Raw genomic sequence first — 27,922 nt, forward strand, 5'->3', positions numbered from 1 at the left:
GGCACCATGTCGGCTCACTACAACCTCTGCCTCCTGGGTTCAAGCAATTCTCCTGCCTCAGCCTCCTGAGTAGCTGGGATTACAGGTGCCCACCACCAGGCCTGGCTAGTTTTTATATTTTTAGTAGAGATGGGGTTATCACCATGTTGGCCAGGCTGGACTCGAACTCCTGACCTCAGGTGATCCACCCACCTTGGCCTCCCAAAGTGCTGGGATTACAGGCATGAGCCACCGCGCCCGGCCCCATTGTCTTATTTTTCTTCACAGCATGCATCACTCTGAAGTTTTCGTATTTGTTACTTGTCTGTAGTTTTTTACTGCCTGGCTCCCCACTTGCTGTTTTCTCCCTGATGATCACCAGTACCTAGAACAGTACCCAAAAATACAAAATATTCAATAAATATTTGTACTGATGGAACAAAGTACTTAAAAACTATTCCTTTAATAGGGCAAATATTTCCTCTACAATATTATATACAGACGTCTGTGGATTAATCAATCTTTTCCTGCAGTTAATATAACAATATACTAGTCCAGCTGAAACCCTAGTGATCATTTAGAGCTCTGAATTAAAGAAATTATATAAATTTGCAGTAAGTTAGAGTTGCTTGACTACTAAATTTGTCAACTGGAATATTAAGCTTAAAAATAGCACTAAAGCAAAAATGTAATGACAAATTAAGAGAAGTAAACTTATGTTTGGCAGATTTGAATTGTTGCTTTTTATTAAAATGTAAGATTGAGAATAAGAATAATGAAAATAGAAAGGTTATAGAAACAAACAAAAAAAAAAGAGGTTAATGAAAAACAGTCTGAGGTACTAGAAGTGAATGAAGAGGTGAATGAAGTCTCATAAAATGGTGTGGGGAAGTACACAGAACCAGAAGACAGAGAATGAAAAGTAGAAAAATTATGGCAATTGGGTATTTTCAGTCAACGTTTTCCTGGGCACTAATCGCTCAGTGGAGTAACTCACAAGAGTCAGGATCATTTGTCACTGTTCTGCTTGTTCTCTGGCTGAAATCCCTTGATATCTTCTTCGCAAAGATCCTAAAATGACTCTGCTTTATGAAAGCTCACAGACAAGTATAAACTTCCCTTTCCTATTGCAGCAACAAATTCTATTGCCCACTTTATTTTCTCCCTAGGGTAACACTGTCCTCTCGGAATTAATAGGATTTCTGATCCTAACAATAGTAATAGTGGACAGGAAAGTGTTATCTAAAGCTCTCAAGTAAAAAAATCTAGCAGTAACCAGGCATTTTATGAAAACAATGCATGACCCACTATTTCTGACATTAGTTTGAACAAAACCCTATTGCATGTCATTGTGGAATTAATGACATGGGATGAATAAAGGGAGGGATTTATCTAGAACTAGGTATGCCCACTTATACATAAACAGGAGAAAATCAGAAAAAAAATGATATTCTAATTGGGTGATGCAAATGATGGCAGTCTAAGCCAGTAATCTAAGCCAGCAGTTATCAGCATGAAGGAGATTTGGCAAAGAGATACAGAAAAGGCAAAAGGGAGGCAGGAAGGAAGGAAGGAATGAAGGGAGGAAAGGAGGGAGGGAGGGAGGGAGGGAAGGAAGCAAGGAGGGAGGGAAGCAGGAAGGGAGGGAGGGAGGGATAAATACAGAACATCTAGCAAAAGATAAATACAGAGCATCTAGCAAGAGACATTAAGCATGTATCTGGAAGACAAAAAGCAATGAATGAAAGCAGAGCACCCGTTCCTGTGTGGGATTCAGAAATAGAACTAAAGTCCTGAAGAGAAGTAGGAATAAGTCAAAAGAATTGAGTGGAGTACAAGGCAACAACCCACTTTCAGAAATAAGACAGAAAGAAACACAGGATTTTAAAGTACCAACTAACAGTAGAGGTGACTTGGTATCAAATGTCCTAAGAATTGACTACAGTTTCTTAAGCATCCTTGCCCAAGAGCAGGATTAGCCTTGGAGTTAAATTGTTAAAAGTCATGGGTGCATACTAAAATTATCTAGAGAATGTATTTTTAAAATACAAAGTTCTGGTCTCTGCCCTAGATATGATTAATCAAAATATCTGGGTATCATGTCTATAGGCCTCTTTTATTTCTTAATGTCTCTCGATGATCCTACTGTACAATCACTTGTGGAATGTAAGGTCCACTGATCTAGAGTCTAGCATAGACATAAGCACTTTTGGGATTAGGATTCAAATCAATAATGCAATCATATTTCCCTAGGAAGAATAAAAGCATAAATGTATAAATATCAAAATTAAAATTGATATTTTCAGAGTTGGTTTTTCCTCTTTTACTTATCTGGCTCTGGACAATGTTCAATCCTGACCATTATGTAGGAGTCAGGAATTACTTCAGTATCCTTGCTTATGAAAATCACATGCGTTTCTTGTTTAGTTGACTTCTATATATGCTCTACCAGTTTATTTTCATGCCTGTTACCAACACTGGAGGTTCTCCCTCCATTCCATCAATGAGTCATGTCTTCTGTGGGGACCTACACTGGTTCTTCTAACTGCCCTTTTCTACCTGGGAAATGAAGCCCAGTCCTCACATCCCATACCATTCCCTACCACCCAACAATCTCTCTACCCAACCTGATCCTAGACCATAACATTGGTGCATAACAGTGTCTAAGCTGCCCACAAAGGCTAAAATAAAATTCATTTATAACACAGTGGAAAATTCTGAAAAGTACTTCCAAAATCTACAGCTTCTTTCTTCATACTAGAAAACTTACCATTTCTCAAGGTTAAGATCAGATTTTGTGGAAATATAGGAAAAAACCACAACAGACCAGGAATTGGAAGTTTGGTCTCAAACTTATTAGATTTGAAAAGATGTCACTTTAGGTACTACTATGAGTAACAGAAATGGGAAAAGAGCACTCCAAAACACCTATAAAAATCACCCAAGATACATAACAGTCCATAGCTACCCTGATGGAAAATTTAACATATGGAAATCTTTAACTGAGCAGACTCAAAGAAAATAAGAGATTAATATTTTTGCTTTTGAAAAATGGGACTAACAGTGGGATCATAAGGGGAATTTACCATATATAAAATGTCTTAATTTAAGTAACATCTTTATTGTGACACATAAAACTCTACTCATCAGATTAATTTAAATAAATTACAATAGAAATGCTGTCAAAAGTACTTAAAATTGACTGAAGAACCGAACTCAAGACTAGTAAGAACAACAACTCATCTAGCATAGAACCCAGGATGTTTGAATTTAACTCTAATCTTACTTAAATTTTCACTAACTGTCAGAAGAATTAAACAGAATGTTATTAAAATTTGTAGTTGAGTCAGAGTTATGCATCAAAGAACAATGAAAGCAGAGAGATAACACAATGGACAAAAACATCAGCCTCATGAATGGGAAATAATTCATTTACTTAACAAAAGTCTTCTAACACAAAAGAAAAGGGTTGGGGGAGAAAGGAAGGTGGTATGCTCACTTGAGCTAAAAGATTCAAAGAAATAAAGACAAAAAAACAGTATTTCAAAAAGCAAATGTGACAAGTCACTATAAATCTGCTCCATGAGATGGCAACAAAATAAGCTATGAGTTTGACATATGAAGTAATTACAGGCCCACAATCATGTTTCTCACATAGTAAGGGAAGAATAATCTTCCTTCTAACTCAGAGAAAAAGCAATAATAACAATTACTGTTTGGTAACAGAAGCAGTTGAGGGGTCAATAAGTAATGTAGCAGGCTCTACCATCACAGCCTCATAGTTCAAACACTGCCCTCCCCAGAGGCTAATGGTGTGACCCCATGCAAGCAGCCTGACCTAGCTGTGCTTCCATTTCTTCTGCTCCAAGTCAGAGCTCAGTGTTTTTGTTTTGTTCTGTTTTGTTTTATCCAACTAAGGAGTTTTGCAGATTTTAAATGGCAGTAATACTATCTTTGAGAAAACAAAACTAGAAGAGTTTCTAAGAAATTTGAGAATTTTATTATGAGAATGTATTGAGTAAAGGAGCTTTAGTTAAGTGAGTTTGACTCACTGGCTGTTGATAGTGTTGAAAGAAATCTTAACTCAGGCAAGCTGGGGGTTAGGAGAGCATAACGATATTAACAAAGACCATTTGTGGACATCTTATATTTCAACACCTTCAACAAATGGGACCCTGTTGGTTATATCACCTCAAAGTTACACTGAAATTCCTAAAATATTTAATTTCCCAGTGAATAAATGCTGAATAACTTCATTTCAGGAACTTATTGTTACTAAGCAAAAGAGAAAGAGTCTACCTATTACAGTAGTATCATGGGCAATCATTGCTATCACTAATACATTTTTAAGCAGTTTCTAAATTCAGTCATAATATCAGGAAAAGTATTTAGAATGACAAAACCAGAAAACAAAATTCTTAATTATAATTGGTATATGCAGAAATTATAAAGAGATAACAGGTGCTGCTTTTGTTTATTAAAACTTCAAGGAGGAAGGCACATGTATTAGAATGGCTAAAATCTAAAAAATGGAAAATACCAATTTCTGGAAAGGATGAAGAGCAATAGGAAGTCTCATTCATTGCTTTTGGGAAGGCAAATGGCTCAGCCACTTTGTAAGACACTTTGACAGTTTCTTACAAGGTTAAACACAGTCCAACAATTGCACTCCTAAGTATTTACCTAACTGATTTGAAAATGTAGTCTACATAAAAACTTGCAAGTGAATGTTTTATAGCAGTTAATTCATAATAACCAAACATGTAAGGAACCAAGGTATCCTTCAATTAATGAATGGATAAGCAAACTGTGGTACATGTTAAATGGAATATTTTTCAGGGGGTGGGGGGAAAGGAATGAGCTCTCTGCCAAAGACATGGATTAATCTTAAATTCACATTTCTAAACAAAAGGAGCCAGTGAAAAGGCTATATACTATATGATTACATTTATATGACACTCTGGTGAAGGCAAAACTATAGCATGGCAAACAGATCAGTACTTGCCAGGGATTTGGAGGTGACATGCGGTTGAACAAGTGAAACACAGGGGATTTTTTTTAGAAGAGTGCAAGTATTTGGTATGATGTTATAATGGCAGATATATGACATTATGCATTTTTCAATACCCATAGAACTTTACAGCAGAAGACCTAAACTTACTGTATACAAATTTAAATGTGTGTGTGTGTGTGTGTGTGTGTGTGTGTGTGTGTTTAGGAGGTCAAAGTATCACAGGATGGAAGACTATAATAAAAGAATCTAGCTGTATTACAAATATATGAAAAAAATCTTACTGGAAGTGGTGGGGTAGAAAGGTGCTTACCTAAGTAACCCTGGATATGAGTGGACACTATAAAGCTTTATACATAACTACATACTCCCAAACTGCCCATAGGCACTGTATTTTAGTTGATAAAATTGTTTCCCCTAGGAGTTTCTGTTAACAATTCTGAAACAACTATAAACGTACACTGGAATTGAAGAATTCAGTAAATGGATGGCTAAAGGGAGTCAGGTTTCTCCTTGTTAGAAAGAAGGATATAGACAAGCAAGAGGGAAAGGTTAGAATGATCCATATGGTAATGGAGTAAAGTTGGAGATATCAGTATTAACTCATATTTAGCATATGATGAATACATATAAAAATGTTTATAGATGGGCATATATATATGAGTTAGTCTACACACATATATTCTCTTGCTCTGTCAGCTGAGAGGGCGTAGAAGCAAAACACCCCAATAGCAATGAGTACAACCAATGCCCAGGTCATGGTTTCCAATACCATTCTCCAATAAAAGGTATCAGGGCTCCTGAGAGAAATGGCTCATTCTAGACAACTGGGGCAGAAAGTATGAAAGATGAGTCTGGAACATCTTATAGTGCTGGGAAGTAAGGAAGTGCTCAAAACACACTATGAACACACAGACACACACAATATGGGCATATGTCAGGCCAATGATGGGCATATTGCCACATACCAAAGCAAACAGGAAACAAACAAAAGATCTGACCAGTACACTTGAAAACTGTCAAGGTCATCAAAAACAACATAAGTCTGAGAAATTGTCATAGATAAGAGAAGCTATGGAGATAAGTCAACTAAATGTAATGTGAAATGAAATCCTGGAACAGGAAAAGGTTAAAAACTAAGGATATTGAACTAAAGCATGGAATTTTGTTAATAATAACCTATCAATATTGTTTTAAAAATTGGGACCAAAGTACCATATTAATGTATGATGTCAAATGGGGAAAATGGGTGTGGGATATATCAGAACTTTCTGTGCTATCTTCACAGCTTTTTTATAAACCTAAAACTACATTAAAACTTCATTTAAAAAAAACTTAAAGGGAAACGAAAAATAAACACCAACCTACTGAAGAGTTCAGAAAAGAGAACAAAAGACAACCTGAAGAATTTAGGAATCTGAAGGGTTGTTCTCCCTTCACACAAAGAAGAGGTGCTAGACAGAAAGCTGCTAGTGATAGCGAAACAATGCTTTAGAGACACAGAAACACAAATTTAAAATTAAGAAAAAGGACTGCCATGTTCTTCCAGCAAAAAAGAAAAGCTATGTCTGGAGAAATTTAGCAGGACAAATGGGAAATAGTCTGTCACAAGATTCAGAAGAAGATGTTCCTAAAAGAGAAAAAATATCTAGGAGAAGAGGGAAACTATGCCACATTCCACTCAATATCCAATAACCAAAAATGGAAAGAATCAAGGTATCCTTCAATCAATGAATGGATAAGCAAACTGTGGTACATGTTAAATGGAATATTTTTCAGGGGAGTTGCGGGAAAGGAATGAGCTCTCTGTGAAAGACATGGATTAGTCTTAAATTCACACTTCTAAACAAAAGAAGCCAGCGAAAAGGCTACATACTCAATATCCTTGTAACTTCTAAAACTGACTTGTATAACTTAAGGATATGTTTGTATTATAGTGTTTATCCTTTACATATAGGAAGCAGTGTCCATATACAATGGTCTCATTCTTTCTCAGGACTATCTACTGTATCTAACTATCTCAGGGAAAGTATATAAGCAGAGAGCAGAATACAGAAGTTGTCTCTAATTTACACAGAGCCACTACCTAAAGTCTCTGTTTAGGAATTGTTTAATAAGATTATATGATGATATTCTTAAACTTTTCCATTAAAAGAAATCAACAACATCAGAAACACAGCCTTTTGCAGGTTTTGTGCTGGCCTAATGATGTCTAACACATGAGGCCAGCTACGTAGCAAGATCAGCTTGAAATATGAGCAAAAAAACTGTCACAGTGTTTACTATAGCATAGCTATGAAACCACGTTTGTGTTGTGATGGGAAACACCATCACCCTTAGTTAGCATTTTCAACACCTAAAATCTAAAGAACAATCCTAGTTTCTAAACTGAAATGATCCAAATTGCAACGCAACTGAACTTTCCTCAATACTGACAAGAAGTTTGTCTCATACAAGCAAGTATCCCAAGTACATTTGAAAGAGCAAAGCACTAAGCAAAATGTGACATCATGACGATTCTAAGAATTCAGAGAACTGGAAAGGTGGTGTGTAATTAGCATCAGAGGAGTGATGACACAGTCAACAACTCTGGAAGGCAGCACAAAGTAATGAGAAGAACATGAGGTTTGGAATCAGACTGAAATGAATTTAAATTCTGCCTCTGTGGCTTGTTAACTCTGACCAAAGATATCAACAAGTTAGTTAACCTTGCAAAGTATCAGTTTTCTCACCTAAAAAAGTAAGCAAACCTTCTGCATCTGATGCAAACATTATTTGGGGAATACTCAATAATAATAAAAGCAAACATTCATGTTCCATTTGTTTGTTATATACCATGCTGTTCTAAGTATGTACTTGATATAAATTAACTCATTTAATCGTCTTGGCAACTCTAGGAAGTGTGCAATTATATTATCTCCATTTTGCAAATGAGAAATATGAGGTAAGGAAAGATGAAGTAAATCATTCCAGTTCGTGCAGCTAGTAAGTAGCTGAGATGCATTTTCAACCCAAGTAGTCTGGCTCCAGTCTTGCTCTAAATCACTGCATTATAGTAACATTATTAAGTTATTTCCCCTCCAACCGCCTTAATTCCAATTCATTCTAGTAAAATACTGAAAATATTTACTTTTAATGAAAGAGGAAATTGATCAGTTACCAAGTTATAGTAACAAGAACTATAATGGCAGAAGTTATTTATTGCTATTAATCTTAACTCACCAATAAATATGGTAAGTTGTTACTACACTAACTAGTTCTCCAAGATAACAAATATGTTAAACATATTCTCATCTACTAAACAATTATATTATTTAGAGTTATTCCCAAAAAATCTCCAAGTTAGTCTTAACCTAACCTTAAGCTAATTCTTCACAATTTTATGACTAATTAAAAGGCTCCTAAATACACATTACAAATCACAGTGAAACAAAAAAGTATATACAAGTTGACATATAAGCAAAAAATCATTACTTATAAAAAAACAGAGAGTTCCATACCAGCTAAAGATTGTGGAATCAGTGGCATCTTATAAATGATTTCACAGTATTTCAGGATCCCTGATACTAAGAAAATATTGTGAGGAATAAGCCCCAAAGGTCATTTCCTCTATCCTCCTTACTAGCCCTCTCCCAATAAAATAATCCCATGATAAGCATCGCTCCCATTCTGACTTAAATGTGTTACATTTTTAGAGAAGATAAAGCAACACTCCGACAGAGAGAGACCTTTAAAACAGAGAAAACATCAATGAATATCTTTTCAGAACTATGCACTTCCTGACTATTTTGAGAGGAAATGCACTTAGCAAGGGCAGTATAAAACTATACTTTGAGCAATACTTAGCAAATAACTGATGCTTCCTAAACCTGCAAATCTTTATATGCTATAACTCCTCAGTAAATGAATTAACCTAGAGCTCTCATTTCTATTTGTTCTCTAAATTACTGTGGGAAGTCTTTTTCCTACACCCCAACTCCCCCATCTGGTAGCTCCTTAAAGCTCTACAACAACTGAAACACCCACAACACCCTTAATAGTATTAGAACTTGTTAAAACTGAAATAGTCATAACCTCATTTATATTTAACTTATTATGACAAAGGAGACTATGCAATTTATCATCCTTCTCCCTTAACTCTCCTACTCACTTTGTCTCCCTGCCTACAACACTATGTAAACCCAATCCATAAGAACAAGTAGCAACATTTCAGCAGAAAACATGGTACACATGCTTTAATACATGCTTCATCATACCATTCAACCATTACAATTTCCAAGAAAATACTAAATGTTGCCTCATAGAGCATAAACACATTTCTACTATTTAATTTGAGCTAAAAATAGGCTTTGCAGATTAGGGCTAGAAAAGATTTTCTATTTTTTGGACAACTAAAATTAGATCATTTTGGTATGCAAAAGACATTATGTACCAAATAAAGCAATAAATTTAACTCTAAAGTCCTCCAGCAGGGAGGGCACTGTCTACTATCTTTCTTTGCATGGCCAGAGTTTCAAGGGCCCAGCCTCCATTATCACAGCAATTGGCAAAGCACCAAAATATGGTGAAGAGATGGCAAGAAACAGACCATAATCAATATCCGTAATTTGTAAATGATGAGACAGAAAATAGAAACAACCAGTTTCTAAGCCAACGAAAGGGAAACAGACATCAAACATTTTGATACCTGGAAGCAGTTCTTTCCCATTACTCCAGAGGCATGAAACACCTTGTAGGGCACAACATGTGCTCCCAGGGAGTCCCATGGAAGAGGTGAGAGAACAAATGAGTGACAGAGGCATAACAGGTCTTCTCCAACTCACTTTCTCCCTCTCCTCAGGTCCTCGTTTTTATTCCATGCCACCCTCTAAATGCAAACTTCAACCTGAAGAGCCAGTAAATGACCAAACTTTCTAGAGGAGTTGTTTATACTAAGTAGGTAGAAATGCTCATTTTGGAAGGAGAAAAATTACTACTATGATCATATCTTGTGATCTATGACTTCAAGTCTTTTTTGATGATGAAGTATAAATAATATACAAATAAGTGAATAAACGAACACATTTCCAGACTCTAATACAACCCTGTAATAGGTTAAGAAGGTAAGAGAAATATATGTTTGCCAATCTCAGTCCACCAATATTCTAATCACACTCCCCAAAGGTGATAAATATAAACCATGGAGTTGGAACACTGCCTTCTGCCATCCAAAAAAAAAAGGTTCCCAGGCATCAAAATTTTTCTTATCTTGGTTGAAATGTTGTTTTCCTGTGCCACCCCCCAACAACCTCCCAAAAAATAATTTATGTCATGCTCTTCTGTCCAGTAAGCTGACCAATTCTTTCATTCTCATATATGATTACAGAAGAGAATTTAAACACAACTTTAAAAAAAGATAAAAATCTAAACAAGCCAAGATTAATCATAGCTCAGTGACTTGTTAAAAACAAAGCTTTTATTGAATATGACCGCTAACGCTGTCCTCAGAGAGTCAATATATATCAAGAGTTCTAAAAAGACATTATTCAAGGAGAACAGCTACCTCTGTGCCAGCATCTGGTTGACAGGTGGCAGGCATTAAATGTTAATGTTAATGTTAATCTTCAGAAATTTAAACTTTACAAGATTGTGCTTTAAATCTTGAAAACAACCTATCATTACTTAGAGGAAGAAAATAATCAGACCTAGTATCTCTTTTGTAGAAAAAGTTACTATTCATGGAAATCTAAACCCTGTTACATGATCACCTTCTAAGTTATAAACACTTCACTCACCCTAATGTCATCAGGCAGCACACTGCCTGCTGTTCTTCTCACTCACTACTTATCCAACATCTTAGGGCAACCTTCGAAGGGCAACTAAGCTGTGCTGGGCCAACAGTGTCCCCTGGTGGTCACCATTTCAAATTGTTTGACCCAGGGTTTCTTTCCGTGGAAATTGTGCACACTCATTTACAAGCCACAGTCCAACTGCCTTTAGCACCCCAATATAATCATTATCTTTGAACACCTCCTATTCCCTCTAACTCAGTGATTCTAAAAATAGGGAGCATAAAGAAGAAAGACGTGAGGGTCAGGAAAGTGTTTAGAAACTGGATAAGAAGCAACTTCTCAAAATATTAAACATCCCTTCACTGAGATTCTGATACATCCCTTTTAGTGTGGCATCATCACCCCACCCCTTGAAATCACAATGCATTAAGAGAAATGTATGTTACTGAAAGGAGAGTCCTTGAAAATATAAAATCAGAAAACTTTAAACAACTCTTGGGTAATGTCTCTTTTAATCCTATCCCTTATTTTCTCCAGTCATAAGATTTACTTGGGTATTGTGACATCCCTGCAGTTGTTCTAAGATTAAGGTGATGAATCTTTGGACTCCTTTTCACTACCCATCACTGTCCTGCATGCTGTTATAGACAAACCACTAACATCTATATGCATCCCCTCACAAAAGGTATACATTTTCTTATTATACAATTTTGTGTTTACAAAAGTTACCTAGGATGAAAATGTAGCCAACCGGCAGCTGGATTCCCAGCTTGAATGTAAAAGAAGTCTACCTCTAGAAGTCTGACATGTTTAGAAAATCTGATAGACCCTTGGGTTGGGGTAACCTGGAAACTGTTTGTAGGAGAAACTCAGATGCCTCCAGGGAAAATACTTTAAAGGAAAAGAAAGAACATGCAAACTGGTTTGCCCTATTGTCCATCACCTGACCCCAAAAGAGATTCTGCATTCTGTGTGGAGTCGCTCACTAAGATTTGTTATTCCCCACTAGCACCCTCCAGCACCCCATGGATTCCTATCTGGGTCATAAAGAAAAAAGAATTCCAAAAAGAACTTAAAGAGAAATTTCTCACTAGAAACATCTGTAAGACATTAGGAAAAAAAATATTTCTTTTAGAATACATTGCATGGAATACAATGTAGCTCTCACACACCAAGAACGTCAGGTAGTATGGTAGTACAGCTCAGTTATGGTAGCTTACGGCTGTATAATTGGCTGCAATTTACAACAGTACCTTTTAGCCATGTTGGAGCATCCAAAAACAGCCCCTCTGTCATAAGTACAAATATCTTTAAGATGGACACTCCCCTAACCCCAAGTAGAGCACAGACACCTCAGGAGATGACCTGCTTCACTGACAAGGCCACAGAAAGGAACATTGGATTGTAGAGCGTTAAGAGTACCTGTGGGCCACCCTTCTGCCCCAACCAGGACCTCCCAGAAATAATAGAGTATGACTGAGAGGAAAAAAAGATCCTACAACTTTAGCTGAGAATAAGGGCCAAAGAAATATGGATTATACAGAGCTAATACTATTCACATGTGAATATCTGAAATTGTTTCCCTGGAATTTAAGTATTTTTGTTTTGATGTTTTTCCATCTCTAAGTAAGTGGCATGCAAGCAATTTCCACTCAAACATCTTCAGGAGAGTTAACACCCATCACTTCACAAGGTCTGGGTCTCAACTTGCCATATTCTCCACATCTCTCTTTGGTAGAACATGAAACACTTCCACCTCGACTTTCCCTCTCTTTCATTCTCTCTCAACCATATAAATATATATAGTTAATATACCGAGTATATTAGCAGTACACTGAAGAATTCCTGAGACATCTTCAATTTCTTCTTTGTTGGAGTGGTCTGCATAGGAGCATCTGTTAGAGATATTGTAGAAATTCTTTTCTGCATCCCTGTAACTAAGAAGAAAACAAAATTAGCATAAGGAGAAATTTTTGAAAGCATCTGCGAATGCAACTCATATACACACGCACAAGCACACGCAGTCTATGCTTTCATCATAGTCACATTTTAAAATAAGTGAAGCTTTGAGACATAATTCTGGCATAACCCACCATTCACATCAGCATTTGCAGTGTAGACCTGGAACTGGAGGCAACTGTTAACAAGAAAGCTATGTGTGAAAAAAATTGAGGAGAACAAAAAATATATCAGCTTTGTACAGCTAATGTATCACTCTGAGAGCACTTCATCAAGGCTAGTGATCTGTTTCTATAAGGAAGCTGCCTAGAAAAGGAAAAGTTAACAATGTTAATTTGGTGTCCTGGCATTCAATGGTGTTGAAAGTAAACACACCATAACTTTTGTCACAGTCAAGAAGATAGCAGTATAGGCCAGGTGCGGTGGCTCACGCCTGTAATCCTAGCACTTTGGGAGGCCCAGGCGGGCAGATCACGAGTTCAGGAGATCAAGACCATCCTGGCTAACACGGTGAAACCCCGTCTCTACTAAAAATACAAAAAATTAGCCGGAAGTGGTGGCAGGCGCCTGTAGTCCCAGCTACTCTGGAGGCTGAGGCAGAAGAATGGCGTGAACCCAGGAGGCGGAGCTTGCAGTGAGCCGAGACTGCGCCACTGCACTCCAGCCTGGGTGACAGAGTGAGACTCCGTCTCAAAAAAAAAAAAAAAAAAAGAAGAAGATAGCAGTATGGTGCATAAATAACATACACCTGGCAGAATTTGAGTCATGGTCTTACCATTTTCTATCTGTGAGATCTTGAGCAAGTAACCTAATCTCTGTTAGTCTAAATTTCCTCTCTCATAAAATGGAGGTACCTTCTAGAGTTCTTGTGAGGACTAAATAACACAATGCCTGTAACTGGATATTGGCTGGGACTTTTTCAGTTGCCTCTGAATGAGAGCTAAGACAAAAAAGCTGAGGACATTAAAGGCCAAATCCTCCCACATTCCAAAGGGGTAGCCAAGAAGACCAGAGCTCTTCTTCAGGACTTAAGAGGAGACTAAACAGCCACTGCCCCTGTCACTCTACCACCAGCTTACAGAAGCAAAGGAACAGAAAGACTTCAAAATAAAATCTTCAGAAGAGTGAGGAGTTGGCCTAGGAAGAGAGTGCTATGGTACTTTTCCCCCTCCCCTCCTAGAAAAGGAGAAAAGGGGAGTGTTCCCTGCAGAAGTCCAGTTGGTGAGGGGGGTCCACAGCTGGTAGAGATTGGAGATTACCCATCTCATTCCCCAGTGAACATCTGCAGAGGCAGTGGATTTCCTGATCATACTCCCCGGTCTGACTGATAAGAGGAAGAAGACTCTGGAGAAAGTTATCGACAAGGAAAAGAAATAGAGCAAAATTGGGAGCAACCTAAAGGCCCACCGTTTGGCAGGGCAAATATGTGAATTTCCCATGGGTTAGGGAAGAGAGAGGCAAGCTTGAGTTGTCTGGTTGTCATGGTGCTCTTCCAATCTAGAGGCTGCCAGCCAGGGACAGGGCTCCCACTAGCAAGACCACGAGAGTGAAGTCCTTAGGTGCAGGAGCTGGGGCATCCGAAAGTGTCAGGGCGGAACTCATACATGCACCCTAGTGAGGGCATGACAGCCAAGAGAGGACTGCTACAACCCCAATGAAATTTTCCATTTTCCATTTCATTCATGCCTCACCCAATACATCAGAAGAGAAAGGGACACAGAAAAGAATGGCCTGGAGAAGAGGAGTGAAAACCCACATCATACACTCTGTCCTGTATTCCAAGTCTCTTAGGCCAAGGCCTGACCCAGACAGAGAAAGCAACATTAGAGTCAGACTAGATATGAGAGTAAAAATTTAAATTGGTCTAGAGTGAACTTCATAATTCTTGGAAATACTTAGAAAACAGAGCAATCTGTCTAAGCTAATATCGAAGGGGATGTATCCTAGCATGCTTGATGTGAGTGGAGGGAAAAATAAAAAGGTTTCATGTTTGTACACCTCATTGAGATCAGACTCCAATAAACCAGTTAGGCAAAATGCTTACTACAGTTTCCAGAATGCAGGAGTCACTCAAGAGGTGGAACAGGGAGCACAGATGTTAAACACAGGCAACCACAGGGTTATTTTTAATTCAACCTCCACCATTTTTATCAGAATGACCTTAAAAAAGTACTTTTTTCTCTCAACCTCAATTTCCTCATCTGTAAAATGTGCTTAATACAGTACTCTTATGCAATATTTTTAGGATTAAATAAAAGATGGAAAGTCCCCAGCGTATCTCCTCAAACATAGTAAGCAATCAAGAGATATTAGCTTTTGTCTAATTTGTTTATGTTCAAAAAGATAGTTTTTTTCTATGTAAATATATAAAAAAGAAGCTAGATCATTTTTAGATTAAAATAAGCCACAAAATCTGATCATGAAAGCTTAAGTAATATCCTTGAAGTTTGTTTCTCAGAGTAATCAGAATTCACCAACTCTTAATTTCACTCTAGTGTTCTACTGAAATTATTCTGGCTTAATTTCTCCTCAATTGTCAAAAGAAAAAGAGAACAGAAGGTTGGCTGTATAAAACAAACATAGGGCCCACATTAATAATTGGAGCAATACAATTTAATTTTAGATGACTATAAGAATTGGTGTCCCAGACTAATATGAGTTTGGCAACAGTCCTATCCATGATATTAACACAACAATGCTTATTCTGGCAAAAAAAAAAAAAAAAAAAAAAAAAGATAAAATTACTGGCATGGTTCTGAATACATATTTCTTTATTCTTTATTGTTTAAAATATATAGTGAGTGAACACTATATCTCAGAAAGATTATCACATCTCTCATAGTAGTTTACTGAAGAAATCTGTGCTTCGTCTACCCTGCCATGGCAATCCATTTTTGTGAGCCATAGACCAGTAGGAATCATGTAGTAGAAATATGAGTGAGAGCAGTCAGGTCAAGCCCTCTAGAGACAGAAATTTCAGTCAAAAAAAAAAAAAATCAACGAAAAAGATGTTCTCTGTGAGAAGAAAACTGCAGTTAGAACACGAACTGGGCATGTTCACCACCAGATGCTGAACAACAGATTCTAAACTTTAAAAGGCCCAAGGAAGACAGGAAAAGGTTGCAGCAGGAGGATAAACTGAAGACAATCAACAAAAGTTGAATTGCAAAAGAGTCATTTACTAACAGTAGTAATAATAATTCAATTCATTTATTGATTATCTTTGTGTACCAGGTACTATGCTAACTACTTTATGTGATTATATGACTTCATACATTATTATCATTAAGATTTCATTTAAACTTCACCGCAACCCTGTTATTATTCCCATTTTTAAAATGAGAAAACGGAGGCTCAGGGATTTTAAGTAACCTTCCCAAGATTATTCATAGCAAAACCTGACTTTATGTCTAGTAAGTTTCATATGTCTACTTACAAAACACAATCTTTCCACAACATACAAAGAGAAGAAAGGGCACAATGGCAAGAATTATATCAGAAAAAAAGTACCATTATAAACAGACATTCCTCTAACCTCAGTTGCTTTTAATTTCTAAAGTGAATCCTGCCTGTCTCCTACTGACTTCTTCTGCTCCTCACTAATCTTTCCACCCCACACCACCCAGAAAGTTAGTCCATTCCCTAGAAGTTTGAGTTAAAGAGCAACTAACATAAAGATGCACATTCAATGCCCCCTTGCTCATTCTAGGTGGAGGAAAGACAGTGCTATGGGAACAAGAAGCTCTCCAAGTGAGCATGAATATGTAGAGTTTATATAGTAATAAAATTTTCCACAAAGTCAACCTGACACGATTGGAGTTTGAGGTAGGTGATGGAGAGATACTTTAGACAGGGTGATCAGGGCAGGCTTTCCTGTAGAGAAGACATTTGAACAGAGACCTATATGTTTATAAAGAATAAGCCATGCAAACATCTGGGGAAAGAGCATTCCATAAGAATGAAACGATACATACAAAGGCCCTGAAGCTAAGGTTGGTAAGTTGAGAAACCAACAGAAGGTTGAAATGGAGTGAAAAAAAGGGAAGTGGAAAGGGATGAAATTACAGAGGTAGGCAGAGGCCAGATCACAGAAAGAATTTAGACTTTATTCTACCATAATAAGCCATCATATAGTTTAAAGCAGGGGGTTCAAAGTGTGATCCCTGGACAAGCAGCATCAGCATTACTTGGGAACTTGACAGAAATGCCAGTTTCTTGAGCCCTATCTGAACCTAGGAAATCAGAACCTCTGGGAGCAGGGCCCAGTAATACGTGTTTTAACAAGGCTGGCAGGTGATTCTGATGCACATTAACATTTGAGAACCATTGGTTTCACGTAAGAAGGTGGCATGATGTAATTTTTTAATCGCTTTGCTGTGGTGAAAATACATATTGGCGGACAAAAGCAGAAACCAGAAAATTAGACCAGAATGTCTTGGTGAGAGATGATGACGATAGTGGAGATGAAGAGAAGATTTATCACATTGCATGAATAAATTATTTTAGCACTCATTTCCCCAACTTGAATGATCTCTATGAATAAATAAATGAACAAGTGAATGGATAAATTAAGGAACAGAATAATGTTTAAAGATAAAGTGGATAAAGTACAGAGAGGCTATCTTACTCCCTAACAGGAAGCCCCATCAGCTACTCCCTCCCAGTCCTTCTGTCTGTGACCCTTCGGAACAGCTGCTCTCCGCGTTGAAGTCTCAGTCTTGGCAGACACAAAAAGCCTCAGAGAGTTTCTATGGGCAACCAGTATAAGAATCCAAGGAGCAGAACCGTACAATCCTAGAGCTCTGATAAATAAAACAGATTAAGGGCAGAGTTTTCAAGGAAAGGAAAAGAAGGTTAGTGGTTGAAGGATAATTAAGAAATTAAAAAGAGAAGGGCTAGCTCATACTCTGTTACCTGTTCTGCTTCAACACCTCAACACAAGGTATTTAAATGCTGAGTTATTTCAAGACAGCTTTAAGCAAGCCCCATTTCAGAGATTAGGAAAAGCATCTCCTTCCCACCCTCACCTGCCAAAAAATAACTAAAAGTATGCTTGTCGGCACTTACTCTCAATTCTCAATACAGGGATTTCAAAATCCCTTTAACTGTAAGAAACACATTCTTTTTCACAATTAGAGATAGGAAGCCTTAAATTGTATTTTCTTAAGAGGAACAACATACAGCTGTAAACACTTTTTAGTTCGAGGGTGAGTGACATTAGCTGCTCTGCTTTTTTGATTGTGAAAAGAGAAATAGAAAGTAGAAAGATGGAGAATAAAAGGCAAAAGAGGAAGTTGGACAGGAAAGTCATCAATGAGAAAAAAGGCAAGAAAGGGGAATACAGTCAAGAAAGGCAAACGTGACAAAATTGCTGCCAACAGGCCCCCTTTGTCTGCATCAGCGTGAATGCAAATAAAGTCAGTGAGCAAAGGTACTTCAAGTCCAAGAAATCAGCCAACACCCAAGCAAAAATATGCTAATAGGCCTATTTGAATCATGCCAGACATCAAGACCCCTCTTTATACTGGAGTCAAACTCTCTGTTTTCTTTATACTGTGTATGCAATAAACAGAACTAGGAAAAGACCATTCATGCAATAGACAAAGAAGCACCACAGACCATGTCTACATAGGTAGAAGGGGAGGGCTGAGGCAGCCAGCTGGATAAAAGGGAACTCCCTCCATTCTATCAATGGAGAAAAAACTTTTCTGATTATAGCAATATAGTTTGGTTATCTATTTTGATCACATTATAAGAGTCCCACTCCAATTTGCCTTGAAGGTATACTTTAGTTCAAAAATGAGAATATTTCATCAGTTATTTTATTTCGAAAGCGAAAGAGCATTCATAATCCCAGAAAATTAGACTTTGATGATGGATATTGTCATAAAAATATTAATAATAACGATAAACATAAGAGCAAACAGGTATGTAGTGCTCACCACATACGAGGAACTATTTTAAGTATACTAACTAATTTAATCCAAACACCATACTTTGAAAGCAGCAAATTCAATGAGAGTGATTAAGTTTTATTTCAGGATATGTGGAGAAAGATTAATTTGACATTCTTTATCTCCATTAGGATAAACCATTTTAAATCACTAATGGCCTTAAACTAAAAGCCATCTCATGAGTTTAAATAATATGTTTTTCCTAGAACTACGCTCTTGAGGATAAGTATGACAAAGTTTCAAAGCAATTCCCTTTTAAATGACAATTAACATAATCATCAAGCACTTAAAGTATATGGCATTGTACTAGGTACCGAGATTATTTTTCCATTAAGATTTCTTCCCTTCTGTTCTGTGAAAAAAAATCACACTATACCGTAATAATCAAAATTATGTTATTGATCCCTATGGCAATGGCTATTAGCCATAAATGTTAAATGATCCTGAGAGCAGTTCAAGAAGTACCACAGTTTGAATCTTGACTTCTCAAAAGTTCTTAAAATCTTACAAAGATAAATCACTGTACCATATAAAGAATACTAACAAGGTAAATTAAAATACATACATTGCCTCTAATGGCAATAAATTTAATCTAAAAGCTAGATTGCATGAGTAAGTAAATTTAGGCTTTCATACTTGCCAGCTGCTTTCTGCCACAGCCAATTAGAGGTGTACCTCATACTCATTTGGAGCTCTCTGTTTACAAAATGCTTTCATTGAAATTACCTCATTTAAACATTACATCTAATCCTTGATTTAGTTATTATTATCATCACAGTTTAAAAAAGAGATAAAGTTACTTAGTAAAAGATCTATTTGCTAGTGAGGCCTTGAAGTCCTGTCTTTTGACATCAAGTCTTCTTACTTTACACCACATCACAACCACTTCAAGAAATAGATGATAATAAAGAAAAATATGTAGCACGTGACTCTAAGTAAACTAATTCCTCTCACTGAACTGTGTTAAGGCTGTAGTGATTCTTATCAAACTCTACTTAAGGATTCTAAAATCCCATTCAAAGCATCTGGGTTGGTACCAATAAAGCTCACCATATTACTAAGGCATAATTATATGATTCAACATCGGAATAAAAGAGTAAGAACATGAGAAGACTGAGAAAAAAAAGAAAAGCAATACCAGAAAGTAATTTCATTTAAAAGAATTAAGCACAAATAAGCCAAAAGAAATCACTCCAAGGGACTCCCCCAATAAGCCTTCACGCCCCACACTATGAAAACATAGCCACTATAAAATCAGGTTGACCTGGGTAGCAGAAAATCACATACTCAACAGCTATGTTTGAGTAATTACCTTTAATTTGTCCCCAATAATAACCAAAATCAATTTTTACTTACCCAATAACTTGATGTTCATAATACTGCAGTGTCCTCTTGAGAGTATGCTGTATCGTCTGAGGCTACAGAATAATAATAATAATAAAAACATATTATCAGCAAATCAGTACCATTCCCACTGTGAGTATCGTAGGCAGACAGGTGAAGCTTCTGATTTATCTCTTGAGAGTTTTCCTTCTACAGTATTAACCCATTTTGCATCATGCCATGTATTTTCCCCACAGAAACTAATATGAGGCACTCAGCAATTACCCACAACTTCCCAATTTCAATTATGATAGTATTTCCTAGGAATGTTTTCTTCAATTCTTTTGTAACAGCTATTAAGTTCAATAAAATACACATTGGCTGCCTATAATAAACCCAGGCCCTGGGGATAGCAGGGAGGGTGCCCTGCAGAAACATGAGTCACGGTTTTTCCTTTCCAGCATATGTAATCTGCATGAGGTAATGACCACCTGAAATCAAATGGCACGTCTTCATATTTTCTTCTACATTTTAACAAGGTTTTCAAGGATGGTCTAGCAAGCAGTGATAAATTGAGTTAAAAGAGTCAACTTTATAATAAAAGATATTTTTAAACTTAAATGATCTTTTTTTCCCTGTTCTTTGAGGAGACTAACAAAAAGGCAGAGTAGGATGGGAAGCAGGTGATCCAGGGCCCCACAGCCATGACTATCACAGCAGTCAGCCTGACTTCCTCCATGTCCCAAGAGAATTCAAGCAAAGGTTCTTTCTGGAGCATACTGGATGGGCCACAAGTGCTTCAGGCAAAAAATGGAGTCTGCAACAAATATCTAAGCAGCTCATGACCACATTTCATAATCTCTTCTCCACGATGGCTTAAGACAGAGGTTCTTAATCCCAGATCAAGAAATTAAGCAACAGAGACTGAACTTGGAGTTTCAGACTTAGAGAGCCATGAATGGGACACCAAGATCCTAGAACCTAGATGTTATTAGGAAGTTATGATAAGAAGAACCAAGTTCTCAGTAGCAAGAGAGAGAATGTTTTAAATAACAAAAACCTGTAGTCAATTAAGCAGGAAAAAAGCACTCAAGGCCTCATCAAAGCATTGATCCATTACAGCCAAGGATGAATTCTTGGGGAATACGAATGTAATACAAACCCTTCAAGATGTGAGGCAGCATGTTAGCCTTCTACCTCTAAAAAGGCAACCTGCAGAAAGGGTCTAGCATAGTGCTGATACCTAAGAAGCAGTTAATAAGTATCAATTTCCAATTGCTAATCCTTCAAAGTGGCTGTCTTAAAAATATATCGTCTAAAGGAGACCCCAGGAGCTGGGCACTCTGGCTCACGCCTGTAATCCCAGCATTTTGGGAGGCCGAGGCACGTGGATCACTTGAGGTCAGGAGTTCAAGACCATCCTTGCCAAATTGGTGAAACCCTGTCTCTACTAAAAGTACCAAAAATTAGGTGAGCATGGTGGTACATGCCTGTAGTCCCAGCTGCCTGGGAGGCTGAGGCATAAGAATTGCTTGAACCCAGGAGGCAGAGGTTGCAGTGAGCCAAGATCACCCCCACTGCACTCCATTCTGGGTGACTGAGTGAGACTCTGCCTCAAAAACAAAAAAAAAAAAAAAAAAAAAGGAGACACCAGAGGTCTATGTCAAATCTCACTTAGACCGACTCCATGTCCACCTCTTCATAAAAACATCCAAGACAGATGTAACACTCTCCCTACCTAACACTCTTCGAATCTTTAACATCCTCCTTGGTAGGCCATGGTTAAAGTTAGAGGAAAGTGAGCTTAAATTGAATCAAGGGCATCTACTGAGATCTACTCTACATTACCACGTAGGAGAACCCTTTCACCACACAAATCTAAGGCCTCAGATACCTACTGCACATTAGCCAAACCAATTCACAAATTAATTTTAGGAGGAATCAGCTTCCATGTGTTCAAAGGAGAGGTACAGAGCAACTTCTTTCAGCAGCTGCTTTTCATTTATACCAGGCCTCAGACTGGCACAAATGTTTCTACTCATCCAAACAGAATCAAAGCAGAGTAAATGGTATGCACCTAGGAAAGAAAAATCATTCCTGAATGAAGAGGCAATGGAATGGTTAAGAAATCTAAAGAGAATGAATCAGACATAGTGATCCTAGTGCACACAGAAAGCATGCTTTAACAACCTAATCCATGACCAATCTAAATCCAATCATCATCAGTCACTAGCTCAGTACCCCTTGGATCTGGGCCTCTTGCACTGGCTTGGCAGTTCCTGAGCTAAGATAACTTTCCCCTTGGCAACAAACTGAAAAGGCAGTGGATATCCACAGAGGGATGATCCTTCCAATAACCTCTGGTCATAAAACATGGAACAGAAAGCAGGAACTAGAGTGTACAGGGCCAGTTAAGACCAGAATGACCTCATTTGTACAAAAGGACATTTTTTTTTCTGTACCAGGAATTTCCCAGTCATTAAAAAGCACATATTTGTGAAAGGAGTTAAGCCTTTTAAAGATCTAGCTTTTTTCTTGTGTGAAGCAATTACTTCCACTCCCAGCAGGAGTTAAATTTATAGTTTCCACATACATTAAAAAGAAATGTTCTCTGAGCACATCCAACAAAGCTTCAGGTTGATAAAGCATTTATGCACTTCCTATTTCTTGCCAAAGTGGGCAGGCACATTCTAATAGCCTAAACCACAAGCATAGAGGCTGACTGCACAGCATCTCCTAACTTCAGCAATCCAAGACTGACTTCAACACAGCCCTGGCCCCTCTGAATATCTTATCACCATGGATTCATTCCAGTTTTCAGAGTGTGTCTGAAGGCCTCAACCCATGGCCTGATCAGTGAGAGACAAATTCACATAATCTCAGCCTCTCTGACCTGAGTAAAAAGCATGAAGTGAAGACCCACAAACGGGCCAAAGCCTTCCATCAGATGATTTCTGCCTCTGGGGTGGTAGGGTCCAGCTCTCAACAAACTTTTATTAAGTGTCCATGTATGCCAGTGATGCAAGTCAATGTAGATCAGTGGGAACAACAAGGGCTTTGAAAACATGCCGACTGTCTATCCTCTTCTTTAAGAATGCAGCTCCATAACTGGCTCCTACTTAAGAGCACCATCCAACATTCTACAGGCCAAGATCCCAGTCCTCTTATGTGCATCTGTCCTTTTCTGCAAGGAGTTTGGAAAGATGATTTAGAAAAGAGGTTTTAAAGTCAAACTGAATTCAAAAGCAAGTTCTATGACTCACTAGCTAGATGACCTTGGGCAATTTACTTAAGCTCTTCTGAAACAAGATTCCTTATGCGTACCTTATTTTTTTTTTAGTTAAATGACCTTTTTAATTTTTTTATTATTATACTTTAAGTTCTGGGATACAAGTGCAGAATGTGCAGGTTTGTTACATATGTGTACCTTATTTTTATGGGAATGCACTGAAATAATTAGAGCAACATCTGTGACACACAGTAGGTGTGTAATAAATGAGAGATATGGCTATGCTAAGCTGAAAAACATGGTTCCTACCCTCAGGAGTCTCATAATCTAATGTAGGAACACAGACTTCAATTAGAAAACTCATCCCACGGGTGTAATGTTTCAAGATCTTCATCGCCTAAAAAAAAATCAATAAAGCTACCGATACTTCTCATTATGAGAAGTTGACACCAATTCCAGTGAACAGAGGAAAATTCAGAAAAATGGCATCCGGATTTATAAATATTTCCAATGAAACATTAAGATCAGTTGAGAGAGACAGTGATACAAGCAGAATTCTCAATATTAGGGCTGAGGATAGTACTAAAGCCAGGCCTGCCAGTGAGTAGGAACGACACTGAAACATCATAGCTAAGGTCAAGACCCCAGGCATTTACTTTACAGCTAATAAGAAACAACCCATGAACTTCCTTCCTTGTATACAAAGAATGTGCAATAGGATTGCTGAGTGGCCTACTAATTTTATAGCCCTATGCTGGAGGATCAAAGAGGCAAGGGTGGGAAAGGAGAAAATCTACTGTTCCTACTGTCATAAAAAGAAAGTCAAGAGGTCTGTAATTTTTCTCTCCTTCCCCCAAACTAAGACATAGATAGTGGCCTCCTAGTGTCCCAACTCAACACAAACTAGCAATGGAGAGGAAGCCAGCTGGAAAGAGGAAGCAGCCATCAGTGTCCTGCACACATATTTTCTGTGGTTCAAACAGTGGGTACCAAGAGAGGGTACCCAAAAGTCTCCATCATATGGCGGCAAAAAGCCATCTTCATCTCTAGTCTCATTAACAGCTTCACTATACTTGACCAACAGTGACTGAACCCCACAGACTAAATGTTATGCTCATGAAAGGTCATGAGATCCGAACAGTCAACCACGAAATAGTCCCAACAGAGCCAGAGAAATGATCCCTGAAGAGTGGGAGGAAGCAGTCCCCAGCAGCTGGCCCTGCAGGCTCAGACAGTCCCGCTGAGGCTCCCACACAGTCCCTGCTCTGGATATCTGCACCAGATGGTGCGGGGATCAGGCAGGAGGCAGAGAGTAAAGATGTGTCTGTGTGTGTGTGTGTGTGTCTGTGTGTGTGTGTGTGCGCGCGCGCGCAGCGTGAAACACAGTTGTCATCGCACAAAATACATGTATGTCTCAATTTTACAGAGATGAAGAAGCTGCAGCTCAGGGAGGTTAAGCAAGTGTCACAAGATTACACACCCAGTAAGTAAATAAATCACTCCAAAACAGGACTGACTTCAAAGTGTGTCCTTTTGCACTAGATGCCTTTGAGGCTCCCTCTTACCTTTCACATTCTGCAAGTCTATATTCTTATTTGATACACACAGCACTTCATCATGCCAAAAAAAACCACACACATAATTTAAAAACAATCAAACTTCTCATTTCTGCTTAGTGACATATACCCACAAGACACAAACTTAATAGAAACAATAGGTCTGCCTTTAAAGAAACATCCATAAAGAGCCATATTATTTTATTTTTTTGAGATGGACTCTTGCTCTGTCGCCCAAGCTGGAGTGCAATGGTGCAATCTCAGCTCACTGCAACCTCTGCCTCCCAGGATCAAGCAGTTCTAATACCTCAGCCTACTGAGGAGCTGGGATTACAGGTGCGTGCCACCATGCCCGGCTTTTTTTTTTTTTTTCTTTTTTTGTATTTCTAGTAGAGATGGGGGTTTCACTATGTTGCCCAGGTCTCAAACTCCTGACCTTAAGTGATCCACCCACCTCAGCCTCTCAATGCACTGGGATTACAGGCATGAGCCACTGTGCCTGGCCATTATTTTGTTTATTTAAATATGACAAAATATATCTATCAAGGTCAGAAACTAAACAATATAGGTATATATTTAATCACTACTGCTCTAAGCCAATGGTTTTAAATTCTGCCTCACATTAAAATCACTTGGGGATCTTTATAAAAAATACCAAGGTCTGAGTGCCACCCCCAGATTTTCCAGTTGAACTGGTGCGGGGGGACCCAGTTGCTTTCAATGTGTCGTTACGGTTGAAACCTTTCACTTAAGATATAAACATGATGAACAAGACAAAAACACTGTGAACTTTATCTGAATAAGTAGGCATTAATGAGAATAGGCTCTTAATTCAAGTATCAAGAGAAGTAAGCTTCTGAGATGGATACTCATAACCGCTTAATTCAAACAGAGTCCCTTTCATTAACTGTCACTAATGGCTTATAATCAAATATGAATTTGTTAGATAAGCAAAGAGCTATGCTGCTTGAAGCATAAATACGAGATTTTTTTCTTTAATTTCACAGTAACCCACTCCCATGCAAATAATTCAGCATTTAGTTTTGTGCTAACATGCACATGAAAATACAACAGCTAGAATGACTACCGTGTTTTACGCCAGGCACTGCTTTAAGCCCACTATGTATATGAACTTCTTTGATTTTCACATCACCACATGAGGTAGGTGTTATTATTTTTCACAGTTTATGAAGGAGAATACTGAGACACAAACTTTAAGTTGCCCTGTGTCACACAGATAAAAAGGGACAAAGCCAGGATTGAAACCCAGGTAGGTAATATGGCTCCCAAATCTAAGCATGTAACCTTCAACCTTTACTGCACACAATATTTAATGTTTTTTATTTGGTTGAGCACTTTACAGTTTGTATTTTTAATATATATTATCCTAATTGATCCTTGTACCAATCAAGTGAAATAATCAGACTGGTGTTATTATCACTAAAAAAGAACAAAATTTAGAGAGATTAGGTAATCTGTTCACCCTCACATGACTAAAAGTAAAGAAACCCTCTTGTACAAAAAGAATATGTCTTTTTTTTTTTTTTTTTTTTTGATACCGAGTCTCGCTCTGTCCCCCAGGCTGGAGTGCAGTGGTGAGATCTCAGCTCACTGCAACCTCCACCTCCCGGGTTCAAGCGATTCTCCTGCCTCAGTCTCCCGAGTAGCTGGGACTACAGGCACCCGCCTCCATGCCCGGCTAATTTTTTTGTATTTTTAGTACAGACGGGGTTTCACCATGTTGGCCAGGGTGGTCTCGATCTCCTGACCTCGTGATCTGCCCACCTCAGCCTCCCAAAGTGCTGGGATTACAGGCGTGAGCCACCACGCCCGGCCAGAACATGTCATCCCTTAGGAAACTGTCTTCAATAAGTAAGTAGTTTTTTAATGTTACATAAAATTACAAAATCACGTGTATTCAAAGTAATTGATTTTTTTCCTGAGAACACACAACATTCTTTAAACCAAAGCTGTATCAACAAGAAAACCTATAAGCAAAATCAGGAATTAAATTTTATTTTAAATAATTCCACTTCCCCTTTCTTAGCTTTCTGTCATCCTCTAGCTCACCTTTCCCCACCCTCTGAGCACCCGGCGTCTTTGTGTTCCTTTCTGTTAGGCCAGATCCTCACCACCATAATCTAAACTCTCCAAAAGCCATTCTTTGCATATTCCCTTTCTTTCCCTCATCAAAATTTCAAATCCCCTTACTACCTTGTTCTAAGATGATGCTCAAGAGGAATCCTAACTCCATTCCCTCAAAACCTCAAGCCTGAATCCTTGCTAAGGTAAATGATGGTGTGAATGAGCTTCTCTACAATATAGAAGATGGTTGGAATCTTTAAGACTTTAATTTTAGTAAACAGGCTTGTCAGAGAAAGATAAATTGTGGGGACAAGGAACCCTTCTCATCATCCTCCAGGTCACAAAGTGGAGATCACCACCTTCTCCATAACATGAGAACACATTGTTTCTTAGGATACCCTATGTCAAATTCCACAACTTAATCAGAATTATAATCTTAGATATGCTTTCTTTGTAGGTAGGCCTGTAGACACCAATAGATCAAATTATATGACTGACTTTATTACTAAAACTAATCCAAATAATGTCATTTCAAACAACCAGTTTACTTCTGAAGGAGAGGTAATTGTGTAGTCATCAATCTTGCTAAATATCCAGACATAATGTTTACTTTCCCAGCCTCTAACTAAACTTACTACATATAAGCCAAAAAATAAAAAATAAAAAAAAGACTGCAAATTAAATATAGAACTTTGAGTCAGGACCTCTATATTACAAATACAGCTGTGCTACTGACCTTTTTTTAAAAAAAAATAAAATTAGCCAAAATCTCTTGACCTGAAAGTCCTCGGGGGGAAAAAAAGCCTCAATTTTCCCATCTGAAAAACATATGTAAGAAGTATGTAGTTCTCAGGGTCATCTTCAAGTACAGCACTGCAAAGTTTAAGCACTCATAAATACAGAGTTGGAACATACTGGCGGTTAAACAACCTTCTCTGGGTAATCATAACCACACTTTTTAGAAGGATAGCAGCTTTATAGGAAGGTAGGAATACCATTTCAAGTGACCTACACCACTAATTTGCTAAGCAAAACTAGAAGTTCAGATAATTAGT

General features: G+C 37.9%; 1 protein-coding gene across 1 annotated transcript in view; it reads right to left on the reverse strand.

The window, feature by feature from the left end:
* Positions 1 to 27,922, reverse strand: part of GUCY1A2 (guanylate cyclase 1 soluble subunit alpha 2) — a 344,865-nt gene that overhangs the window by 292,417 nt on the left and 24,526 nt on the right. The window contains exons 2-3 of the mRNA XM_034933619.4: positions 20,031 to 20,092; positions 12,577 to 12,698 (exon numbers count right to left, since the gene is read on the reverse strand). Of these exons, the coding sequence (XP_034789510.3) occupies positions 12,577 to 12,698; positions 20,031 to 20,092 (184 nt within the window). The remainder of the gene's footprint in view (positions 1 to 12,576; positions 12,699 to 20,030; positions 20,093 to 27,922) is intronic.

The sequence above is a fragment of the Pan paniscus genome, chromosome 9 (assembly GCF_029289425.2).
Source record: "Pan paniscus chromosome 9, NHGRI_mPanPan1-v2.0_pri, whole genome shotgun sequence".
Taxonomy (NCBI): Eukaryota; Metazoa; Chordata; class Mammalia; order Primates; family Hominidae; genus Pan; species Pan paniscus.